Source organism: Tubulanus polymorphus, chromosome 12 (assembly GCF_964204645.1).
Source record: "Tubulanus polymorphus chromosome 12, tnTubPoly1.2, whole genome shotgun sequence".
Classification (NCBI taxonomy): domain Eukaryota; kingdom Metazoa; phylum Nemertea; class Palaeonemertea; order Tubulaniformes; family Tubulanidae; genus Tubulanus; species Tubulanus polymorphus.
The window spans coordinates 3103089-3115465 of record NC_134036.1 but is presented as its reverse complement, the minus strand read 5'-3'; the positions used below and the strand labels follow the sequence as shown (position 1 = coordinate 3115465).

The following is a 12377-nucleotide window of genomic DNA, read 5'->3' as shown; positions in this document are numbered from 1 at the left end:
TCCTACAATGGCTGCCTAATCTAATACATCGAGATTTTTGGAAATAACAATTAAGGCATAACTGGTGGTGGAAACGACAACATAGCAGAAGGGATAGTTAGGCAACGATTGGAAGGGAGCCAGTGGTCAGACGAAGCACTGGACTGTGGTGATGCGACACGAGTCTGGCTGGTGTTGCGTTGTTGGTGGGAATGCAACCGAGGAAAGCTCAGCGATGAGCTTCAAGGAGGTGGTGTTGATGTTGATACGGATGAGCTATGAGGAGGCGGTGGTGATGTTGATACGGATGGTGGTATTGGATGCTTAGCGAGGTTGTTTATCCGTAAAATCACTGAAACACATTTATATGTTATTGTTGATAAGACATATGCTGTGGAGCAACGTGTGCATAGTTATGTTATGATAGTCAACAATAACAAAACGGTACATATATATTCACCGATTCAAATGAAAGCAAGAAGTAGTGCTTCGGAAGACAAGAACTATTTCTTTGCCGCTAACCTTGTTCTATCATCCGGTAGCAACAACAACACAGGTGTCATCACTTTTACACCTGTACGGCGTTCCATGCCTCAGTTCATCGTCTGTATCCATAGATCAGGATGTTTTTAATTGAATTCAATGCCCCTAGGACATGCTGCGTTATGGTTTAGATAAGTAACGTCTTTGAATATACTTCTGCAAGATGGCGGGGCTGTGCGACGTTTCCATTCAGATTACCTCCGCAAGAACCCGATTCGAGTCCGGGCAAAAACTTCTCGGCTGGCCTTTTGAATCAACGAACTTTGTAGAAAATACCCCTGGCTAAAAATGCATGTCTGAATCTTTGTCTTTAGATTTATTTCCATTAACAAATTATTCTATTACAAAAATTGGGGGAAATGGTGCGAGGAAGTATATGTAACAAGATAATAGGGTCTACACGGAGACTCGCACGGACTATCTAGCCGTGTCAAAAATAATGTTTAAAGAAGGAATAGGGCCTGAGGAAGAAAATGTAACAAGATTATTGGGCTACACTAAGACATTTGAGATCCAGTTCCACAGTCGTGAGTGAGAGTTTACTCTGAATTAAAATTAGTTAATTTTCAATGAGTTAACTTTCAAATCTTAACTCACAACTGTGGAACTGGGTCCTGGTCAGTATCTAAGCCACCATGTCACCCAATACTCCGTATGGTCACTAGTTATTAGTGCGTCCTACTGTAGACTGTATTATATCGTTTCATACATAATTCATGCCTTGTCCATTCTTTGACCATCAGACAAAACTGCTAACACAATGACCGCGACCACTGTCTATATTCATAAGCTTCTAATAGAAAAAATAACTCCTTCGTAGAAAACGGACCAAAAATGAACGATCTCGCTACCCTCCACTCCCACGCGTCGTCACCAAAGAAAATCCAGGCACCGAAAAGTCTGCGTTAAAGGCAACAACGAAAATAGTACGTCAAATCTGCCTGATCGCCTTTAATACTTCCCGCAACGGATTTCATTGTTTCATTTTCATCATCAAAGATAGTATCATTTGTTGATAGTAGGATGGTATTCTGGTTATGTGACCGTGTTTCCTTCCGTTTTTCGTCGAATGTTCATTGAAAACCTCCGAATGTTTCTCTATAGATATTGAATAGTTTGAGGCTGGCCACAAAAAACTGTGAAATCACAAAATCCACAAATGTCTTAAGTTCAAAAATCTCTCCTTCTCAACGTTTTTTATGGACAGCTCCTAAAACTATTCTCTATACACATTGACGAATCTCACCTACCAAAAAAGAATCGAACCTCTGGCACGCGAGTACACGTGTTTAGATGCTGATGTTTGTTTAAATATTCGACCGTAATTTGAATCGATGCCGCCCGAGAAACTTGAGCTGGTGGCGTGTCGACGTCGCTGATTGGCTGCCGTGCGCATCTAGGCTCTCTACGCAGCCAATCGGCGTCGTCGATAGAAACGATCACGCGCTCGAGTTGCCCGCCGCGGGTAGATTTTACAGCGCTGTTCTTGGAAGGTCTTTCGTAGCTCCGGAGGTCTCTACACATCTCACTCGCTCGCTCGCTCGCTCTTTCGTCGTCACGTTTTGTATCAACCTTGAATCACCGGACTGATAAAATGGCTCCTGCCGCATTGAGCGATTACCAAAAGAAGAAGCTTGCTCACGTTTTTAACACGTTCTATGGTAAGTTTCTAGGCGCTTTTCATTTTTTACATATTAAAAGAACACGTAAAATCATGCTTAAGACATTAAAAAAAACTTTCATATGGGTCTAACCTCGACATTTTTGATATGAGATTGCACCACTTAAAACAAAACATTGATAGTCGATTGATAGTGCATTGTTCAATTTGGCTGATTGTTTTTGCGGGAAATTGCATATTTTCATTTTGAGGTAAAAAAAAATTGTACTTTGTTTCTCATTTTTGCTGCTGAGCTTAAAAGTTCTCCCGGCCGGCCGCCTAGCCTATATATCCTGTACATTACATTTTTAAAAATCACGATCAATTTTACCATGAACAGACCTGACAAAATGACCTAGCCGATTATGACAAACATAATTTTTAGGCCAGCCGTAGGCTGAGCCTATTACTATAAAAAATGGAGCGAATTTAAATGACATGTTTTCCAAAGGCTCTTTGTCTGTACAACTGAGCATATATTCATACAAATCATTCATTACAGCATTATCCATTCTCCAAACTCTACGTAGCTGAATTTTGAAAGAGGGCCTCGTTAAGATTTGTATGAGCTTTTTCGCGAATATCTGATTGCAAAAATTTTGGTTTTGAAAAGCCAATCAGAAAGCAAAGACTCCTCTATGATTGGCTTAGCCGCAGAAATCAGCAGGTGTTCACGTGGACCTGTTTTATTTCTAGATCTAAAATTGTATTTCAAGATCGATTTCTGTGAAAGCTTTAGTTGATTTGGTTTTTGGGAGGAATATCTTTATAAGCACTACAGAAAATATCATTGACCGTTGTCCGGAAAAAATAGCTTTTTCTTAAATCGGATAGATGACCTTGATATGCTAATTAGCCATGTGTTCAAACTACAAATTCAATCAAATTTTATTCTGCAAAACAATATCAGATCCAATTCTATTTTGTTTTATTGAGCAAATTTCAGAAAATTCAATTCCATTCCGCATTAAAATCAATAAGACCAAGGGAAAAGATTCATCTGAGGTATTTGTTCCTGCCAGATCCAATCGCTGTCTGTGCTACTTTTGCATTCTATGATTGTATTGTGTAAATTATTATGTATTGACTCTCAGACGGGAGTGTATTTTAACAAATTTAACCCACAGAATGCATCATCATTTGCCATTTTATGAAAAGCTGACAGGCTGGCCATAGTGCCCCTTGGGGCTCTTGTTTAGCTAAAGGTTTCGTTACAAATAGTTTTAGTATCCTTTTCATACGCGTGCTTATGGGCAATTTTTGCACCGAATAGCCCATCCTGCTGATAATAGAACTCCTAAAAAAATCGATGCTTCGTTTATCAAAACATCTTTCAGTAACTGCGTTGTTATTTTCGGTTTGTTAATTCTCCGAGCACGAAAAAAGGGATTATTATAAATCATAGATATCACCGGGCGATAGAGGCTGCTAATACTGCTTTGTTTAACAGGGATTATACCGCGAACAGATTGGTTAAGAAGGAGGTGATCTGACTAGATCTTAAAAAACGTAGCACGTTCAAATACAGTTGTTCATTATATTCTATGGAACCGGCCCCAGAGACGGCTCTGTGGATCAGGAATTGCCAAGATAACCGTGTATATAGATCGGCTTGTAATTATAATTCGACTACGATATAAGATCCCAATTCAATAGCAATGCGTGCTGTTTGTTTGTAGATAGTGTAGATCCTAGTCGTTCTGTCGGGGATGGGCTTCCAAAACAACTGTCTCTCTAGAAATCGATGTACCGACATTGACGTGGACAACGCAGCCTTGGGTGATACTTAAATCTCTGGAAATCTTTCGCAAATCGTCCCATTTTCCTCTGTTCGTTGTTTGCCAATGAATTTCACCTCGGGTATAAAAGTAATTTAACGACTGAAATCATTTCAGAATCCATTACCACACGTGGTTTCATGTATAGCGTGTCTTCCTTTTCACCTTTCAATTGGTCTTTGCCAGTACACAGCCGTACCGACCATCAGTGCAGTCTTTTAAACCTCAAAAGCATTTTCATTCAATGAGTTTTATAAAAAATTCATAAAGATTATGCATTTTTGGTTTTTATGATTAGTCACTGATAGCCACTGATTAGTCATTGTTATTTTGTAATACCAAAAATTCATAAAGACTAGAATTTTTGGTAATACAAATACGATAAACGTAATACGATAATGTAATACGAGTTTTGGGTAACACGAGTATTGAGTAATACGAGTATTGAGATTGTGTTAATGTAATAATGATTATCAATATTTCAACTATAACAGTGAATATATATAAGTCCAGATTTGATAAATTCCAGACATTTTGACTTCAGAATTATCATTCCAAACCGTTCGACATCAGAATCAGTAATTTTAAACCTTTCAACCTAAAGAATCATAAGAATTCGAACGCTTTGAACTAATCGTTATAAATTCGAACCCTTTGAACAAATGTAATATTAGAATGTCTGTTTTCAAAGATAAACTCTGGAGAAATACATATTTGCCAGGAGACAATTTTGTTTGACCGAGCTTTGACACGTGTCTCTCGGTAGCTGCGTGGTTTCCGGCGCGACCTGACAGTTCAAAGGGATGCTCCGATAAATTTCGCTTCGGGGTAATCTTTAAACCGATATTAATGTAAATAAAGCGTTTAGATTGAACTCCGAAACGTTTTGCGCTTTTGATGTGAAATTTACGATAGAATAACGCCGCAATCGGCTTTTGCACGGTAGAATAGGCCTATTAGGGATAGATCAGAAGGCGGCACAGGCACGTGCTCCCTTCGCTTAATTTCTCTGTGCCCTTCTGAAATTTTTGGGCACAATTTAACCACCTTCAAAAGCAGCACTCAGCTTCAAAAGACTCGGGCCTATAACCCTCATATTCTCTTTTAAATGTCACTAAACCTATGTGCCTGGCAATTAACTTACATACTGACATTTCAAAATTTTCCAGACCCACGATTTTGCTTCGGACACTTTCCCCTTTTCAGTTTATACGCCCTTTTATTTTTTATGCTCCTTTCCATGTCTCCCCCTGGGTCCGCCCCTGGCATGCAATATGTCATACGAAATCGATTGAAATTAAGGGAAAATTAAGATTATTTCTACGCTTAAGTTTTCCTCGTCACAAATTCTAAAATCGCATCTGAAATCATTCTAGCTGCTAGAATGTTTTCAGAAACATTTGCAGATCGAGCATCCTCCATAAGCACTGCATTCTTATGGTTTTCTTCATGCTCCAGATCTTCTGCAACAACATCGTTCATGAGCCTCCTCCGTAAGCACTACATTCGTATGGTTTTCTTCATGCTCCAGATCTTCTGCAACAACATCGTTCGCCTTTTTCTGGAAGATAATTTCCTGCTATTCTCGTCCCTCGTCAGCTTCACACAACATAACCTCACCAAGAACCTGAGTGTCTGATGTATCACAGTTGGTACACTAGGATCGCAGAGCGACGGAGATCACTGTGGAGACAACCACACTATAGGACTGGATGAACATACTACACGCTCACTCATCTCTACCTCCCGTCAAATCTCTATCTTTCCTCCCTTCTCTATCCATCCCTCTCCATTCGTGCATCTCAACTCAAACCTCTGCCACAACCTCACCCCGACCTATATACTCTACCTCTCCTCTCCCTCTCAGCCTCTCTCGCCATCCTATATACTCTACCTGTCATCTCTCTCCTCTCCCTCACAGCCTCTCTCGCCATCCTATTTACTCTACCTGTCATCTCTCTCCTCTCCCTCGCAGCCTCTCTCGCCATCCTATATACTCTACCTGTCATCTCTCTCCTCTCCCTCGCAGCCTCTCTCGCCATCCTATTTACTCTACCTGTCATCTCTCTCCTCTCCCTCGCAGCCTCTCTCGCCATCCTATATACTCTACCTGTCATCTCTCTCCTCTCCCTCGCAGCCTCTCTCGCCATCCTATATACTCTACCTGTCATCTCTCTCCTCTCCCTCGCAGCCTCTCTCGCCATCCTATTTACTCTACCTGTCATCTCTCTCCTCTCCCTCGCAGCCTCTCTCGCCATCCTATATACTCTACCTCTCCTCTCCCTCACAGCCTCTCTCGCCATCCTATTTACTCTACCTCTCCTCTCCCTTGCAGCCTCTCTCGCCATCCTATATATTCTACCTGTCATCTCTCTCCTCTCCCTCACAGCCTCTCTCGCCATCCTATATACTCTACCTGTCATCTCTCTCCTCTCCCTCACAGCCTCTCTCGCCATCCTATATACTCTACCTCTCCTCTCCCTCACAGCCTCTCTCGCCATCCTATGTACTCTACCTGTCATCTCTCTCCTCTCCCTCACAGCCTCTCTCGCCATCCTATATACTCTACCTGTCATCTCTCTCCTCTCCCTCGCAGCCTCTCTCGCCATCCTATATACTCTACCTCTCCTCTCCCTCGCAGCCTCTCTCGCCATCCTATATACTCTACCTGTCATCTCTCTCCTCTCCCTCGCAGCCTCTCTCGCCATCCTATATACTCTACCTCTCCTCTCCCTCGCAGCCTCTCTCGCCATCCTATATACTCTACCTGTCATCTCTCTCCTCTCCCTCACAGCCTCTCTCGCCATCCTATATACTCTACCTGTCATCTCTCTCCTCTCCCTCACAGCCTCTCTCGCCATCATATATACTCTACCTGTCATCTCTCTCCTCTCCCTCGCAGCCTCTCTCGCCATCCTATATACTCTACCTCTCCTCTCCCTCGCAGCCTCTCTCGCCATCGTATATACTCTACCTACCTCTCTCTCTCCTCTCCCTCGCAGCCTCTCTCGCCATCCTATATACTCTACCTCTCCTCTCCCTCACAGCCTCTCTCGCCATCCTATATACTCTACCTCTCCTCTCCCTCGCAGCCTCTCTCGCCATCCTATATACTCTACCTGTCATCTCTCTCCTCTCCCTCGCAGCCTCTCTCGCCATCCTATATACTCTACCTGTCATCTCTCTCCTCTCCCTCGCAGCCTCTCTCGCCATCCTATATACTCTACCTCTCCTCTCCCTCGCAGCCTCTCTCGCCATCCTATATACTCTACCTGTCATCTCTCTCCTCTCCCTCGCAGCCTCTCTCGCCATCCTATATACTCTACCTGTCATCTCTCTCCTCTCCCTCGCAGCCTCTCTCGCCATCCTATATACTCTACCTCTCCTCTCCCTCGCAGCCTCTCTCGCCATCCTATATACTCTACCTGTCATCTCTCTCCTCTCCCTCGCAGCCTCTCTCGCCATCCTATATACTCTACCTCTCCTCTCCCTCGCAGCCTCTCTCGCCATCCTATATACTCTACCTGTCATCTCTCTCCTCTCCCTCACAGCCTCTCTCGCCATCCTATATACTCTACCTGTCATCTCTCTCCTCTCCCTCACAGCCTCTCTCGCCATCATATATACTCTACCTGTCATCTCTCTCCTCTCCCTCGCAGCCTCTCTCGCCATCCTATATACTCTACCTCTCCTCTCCCTCGCAGCCTCTCTCGCCATCGTATATACTCTACCTACCTCTCTCTCTCCTCTCCCTCGCAGCCTCTCTCGCCATCCTATATACTCTACCTCTCCTCTCCCTCACAGCCTCTCTTGCCATCCTATATACTCTACCTCTCCTCTCCCTCGCAGCCTCTCTCGCCATCCTATATACTCTACCTGTCATCTCTCTCCTCTCCCTCGCAGCCTCTCTCGCCATCCTATATACTCTACCTCTCCTCTCCCTCGCAGCCTCTCTCGCCATCCTATGTACTCTACCTGTCATCTCTCTCCTCTCCCTCGCAGCCTCTCTCGCCATCCTATATACTCTACCTCTCCTCTCCCTCGCAGCCTCTCTCGCCATCCTATATACTCTACCTGTCATCTCTCTCCTCTCCCTCGCAGCCTCTCTCGCCATCCTATATACTCTACCTGTCATCTCTCTCCTCTCCCTCACAGCCTCTCTCGCCATCCTATATACTCTACCTGTCATCTCTCTCCTCTCCCTCGCAGCCTCTCTCGCCATCCTATATACTCTACCTCTCCTCTCCCTCGCAGCCTCTCTCGCCATCCTATATACTCTACCTGTCATCTCTCTCCTCTCCCTCGCAGCCTCTCTCGCCATCCTATATACTCTACCTGTCATCTCTCTCCTCTCCCTCGCAGCCTCTCTCGCCATCCTATATACTCTACCTCTCCTCTCCCTCGCAGCCTCTCTCGCCATCCTATATACTCTACCTGTCATCTCTCTCCTCTCCCTCACAGCCTCTCTCGCCATCCTATATACTCTACCTGTCATCTCTCTCCTCTCCCTCACAGCCTCTCTCGCCATCATATATACTCTACCTGTCATCTCTCTCCTCTCCCTCGCAGCCTCTCTCGCCATCCTATATACTCTACCTCTCCTCTCCCTCGCAGCCTCTCTCGCCATCGTATATACTCTACCTACCTCTCTCTCTCCTCTCCCTCGCAGCCTCTCTCGCCATCCTATATACTCTACCTCTCCTCTCCCTCACAGCCTCTCTCGCCATCCTATATACTCTACCTCTCCTCTCCCTCGCAGCCTCTCTCGCCATCCTATATACTCTACCTGTCATCTCTCTCCTCTCCCTCGCAGCCTCTCTCGCCATCCTATATACTCTACCTGTCATCTCTCTCCTCTCCCTCGCAGCCTCTCTCGCCATCCTATATACTCTACCTCTCCTCTCCCTCGCAGCCTCTCTCGCCATCCTATATACTCTACCTGTCATCTCTCTCCTCTCCCTCGCAGCCTCTCTCGCCATCCTATATACTCTACCTGTCATCTCTCTCCTCTCCCTCGCAGCCTCTCTCGCCATCCTATATACTCTACCTCTCCTCTCCCTCGCAGCCTCTCTCGCCATCCTATATACTCTACCTGTCATCTCTCTCCTCTCCCTCGCAGCCTCTCTCGCCATCCTATATACTCTACCTCTCCTCTCCCTCGCAGCCTCTCTCGCCATCCTATATACTCTACCTGTCATCTCTCTCCTCTCCCTCACAGCCTCTCTCGCCATCCTATATACTCTACCTGTCATCTCTCTCCTCTCCCTCACAGCCTCTCTCGCCATCATATATACTCTACCTGTCATCTCTCTCCTCTCCCTCGCAGCCTCTCTCGCCATCCTATATACTCTACCTCTCCTCTCCCTCGCAGCCTCTCTCGCCATCGTATATACTCTACCTACCTCTCTCTCTCCTCTCCCTCGCAGCCTCTCTCGCCATCCTATATACTCTACCTCTCCTCTCCCTCACAGCCTCTCTTGCCATCCTATATACTCTACCTCTCCTCTCCCTCGCAGCCTCTCTCGCCATCCTATATACTCTACCTGTCATCTCTCTCCTCTCCCTCGCAGCCTCTCTCGCCATCCTATATACTCTACCTCTCCTCTCCCTCGCAGCCTCTCTCGCCATCCTATGTACTCTACCTGTCATCTCTCTCCTCTCCCTCGCAGCCTCTCTCGCCATCCTATATACTCTACCTCTCCTCTCCCTCGCAGCCTCTCTCGCCATCCTATATACTCTACCTGTCATCTCTCTCCTCTCCCTCGCAGCCTCTCTCGCCATCCTATATACTCTACCTGTCATCTCTCTCCTCTCCCTCACAGCCTCTCTCGCCATCCTATATACTCTACCTGTCATCTCTCTCCTCTCCCTCGCAGCCTCTCTCGCCATCCTATATACTCTACCTCTCCTCTCCCTCGCAGCCTCTCTCGCCATCCTATATACTCTACCTGTCATCTCTCTCCTCTCCCTCGCAGCCTCTCTCGCCATCCTATATACTCTACCTGTCATCTCTCTCCTCTCCCTCGCAGCCTCTCTCGCCATCCTATATACTCTACCTCTCCTCTCCCTCGCAGCCTCTCTCGCCATCCTATATACTCTACCTGTCATCTCTCTCCTCTCCCTCGCAGCCTCTCTCGCCATCCTATATACTCTACCTGTCATCTCTCTCCTCTCCCTCGCAGCCTCTCTCGCCATCCTATATACTCTACCTCTCCTCTCCCTCGCAGCCTCTCTCGCCATCCTATATACTCTACCTGTCATCTCTCTCCTCTCCCTCGCAGCCTCTCTCGCCATCCTATATACTCTACCTGTCATCTCTCTCCTCTCCCTCGCAGCCTCTCTCGCCATCCTATATACTCTACCTCTCCCTCTCCTCTCCCTCTCCTCTCCCTTCCCTCTCAATCTCAGCACTTCTCTCAACCTCTCTCGCCAACTCTCTACCTTCTCTTCTCTCTACATCATACGCAAAAAAGAACAAACACTCGTGTTTGGCGTACACACACTCAAAGGTACACAGACAGACACGGTTAGTTTTCCTTTCTTTAAAAGGTGACTCTATGCGGAGTTTAGTTGTTGTTGTAGTTGCCATGACTACGACGTAATGCCCGTAACAATCGGTGCGTTTTATTATTGTCTCTTTCTCCGCAGCGTTATCCGATCTTCCCTTCACTTCTTCAGTTGTCATCGGGTATGTAGCTGTTAGCTAGCTGCCGGTGCTGGGAGACTTGCCCCGGTAAGCGACTATTTCGCGCGGAGTATCGAGGTATTTCAGGCGCATCGCTTCGACTAAGTCTCGTTCGACGGTTGTCGTTTGTGTGTTGTAAAAATTCATCATTTTAATTTTCATCTCTCGGAATAGAATCTACATCTAAAAACATCATATACTATACTGAAGTGGAACGAGTGTAAAATCGAATGCTCATCTTGAACGCCTCGGTTAGCGGAGACCAACTCGAGACGGAATATATTAGTACTAATGAACTGTGTCATTGTCACCTGGTTCATTGTCTTCATTGTCAAGATCATCATGACTCGAAGTCTAAAAGTGGTCTTAAATCATTCCATCAAATGAAGAGCCATTCAGCAGTCACTGTACATAACCACAACGATATCCATCATATATAGTTAATCATACTAATCAAGGTTACTAGTTAAGATGTTTTTACACAGTTCCATGGTCGTTAAGTCTTAACGAAGTCCTATGACTCTGGGCCTATTTTATTGTTAGATTAGCTACAGAACTAAATTGGCCTGACATCCTTCTGAGGTCGAGTATTCAATCTAAGCTATCACTGTTATGCAAAAAGACCGAATTATCGAAGGCTGGAACCGAAACGAATTAGTTTGCATGGAGCAAATCCCTTCAAACTGGTGATTTTTCATAATTTTCATTTTTACTGATTATGATGCGGGCGGTGTCTTCTTTTAGAAATATCACGCATCACACGGCGACAGAAACGTGTCTTTTCATTTTCAACGATTACTCCACCCTCTTTCAGCAGCTGAGCACCAATCTTTCACGCGCAATTCACGTGCGACCACTTTATCTCGTTGCCTTTGAATAAAATGAGAAATCACGTTCAGGCAACCTTCCATCGTTGTCTGGAAAACCAACTAGGCATACACATTAAAACAGGAAAACTAACTTGAAAGTTTATTGAAGCCTTGGAAAATAACTAATATTGCTTAATATGGTCGACATAGATATTATAATACAAAATTGTATGATGTCAGAGATCAGCAAAGTTGTACTAGATTTGAATATATCGATAAGTGAATAGAATTGACCGGCAACCCGTCTAGCCCCAATATATCGATGACGTAGTGCACGTCATCTCAAAAATTATTATTGAAACGTTTCAAAACTAAGATCAGAGTTATGGAATATGGACTCGCACAGAACCCCTTATATAACGCAGTTATCAGGGTAAATTTAGAACACCACCCAATCTCTGATGACAAGATATGATTTTGAAAAACAATTAATTGATCAAATGAGAAGATGTGGCTTATCCAAATGTAAAGACAAAATAGAGAAAGAGGTTGTTACCATTGAAATAAATTCCGACAAAAGCATTAAGTTTATCGAAAAATATTTTCAACCGTGGTCCTTGGGCCGGTTTTATAGGCTGGTATTGCCTTTAACCCTGGGGCTAACTCAATTGAAAATGAGTTGAGTTAGCCATCGGGTTGAAGGCAATACCTGTCTGTAAAACCAGACCCTGATTGTCAAATAATATGATCATTGAATGATCAGCAAACGTTGATGGGTGATTTCGAAGATATCAAGTTAGAAAAAATATATAGGGAGAAACAGGAATGAGGAGATATTATGATATTATGACTGTTTGATAGATATGATATCAACTACGAGAATAGATTCTGTAGACCGCGCGTGTCCGCTTACAGCAACAATA

At 44.7% G+C, this 12377-nt stretch overlaps 1 protein-coding gene across 2 annotated transcripts in view; it reads left to right on the top strand.

The window, feature by feature from the left end:
* The first annotated feature begins 1932 nt into the window (after positions 1-1932).
* LOC141914323 (sarcoplasmic calcium-binding proteins I, III, and IV-like) overlaps positions 1933-12377 on the top strand; it is a 119192-nt gene continuing 108747 nt past the window's right edge. For both annotated transcript variants that reach the window (XR_012620773.1, XM_074805598.1), the window contains exon 1: positions 1933-2183. Coding sequence is in view for 1 of the 2 variants with exons in the window: in XM_074805598.1 (XP_074661699.1) it covers positions 2117-2183 (67 nt within the window). In the remaining variant the exon portion in view is untranslated. The remainder of the gene's footprint in view (positions 2184-12377) is intronic.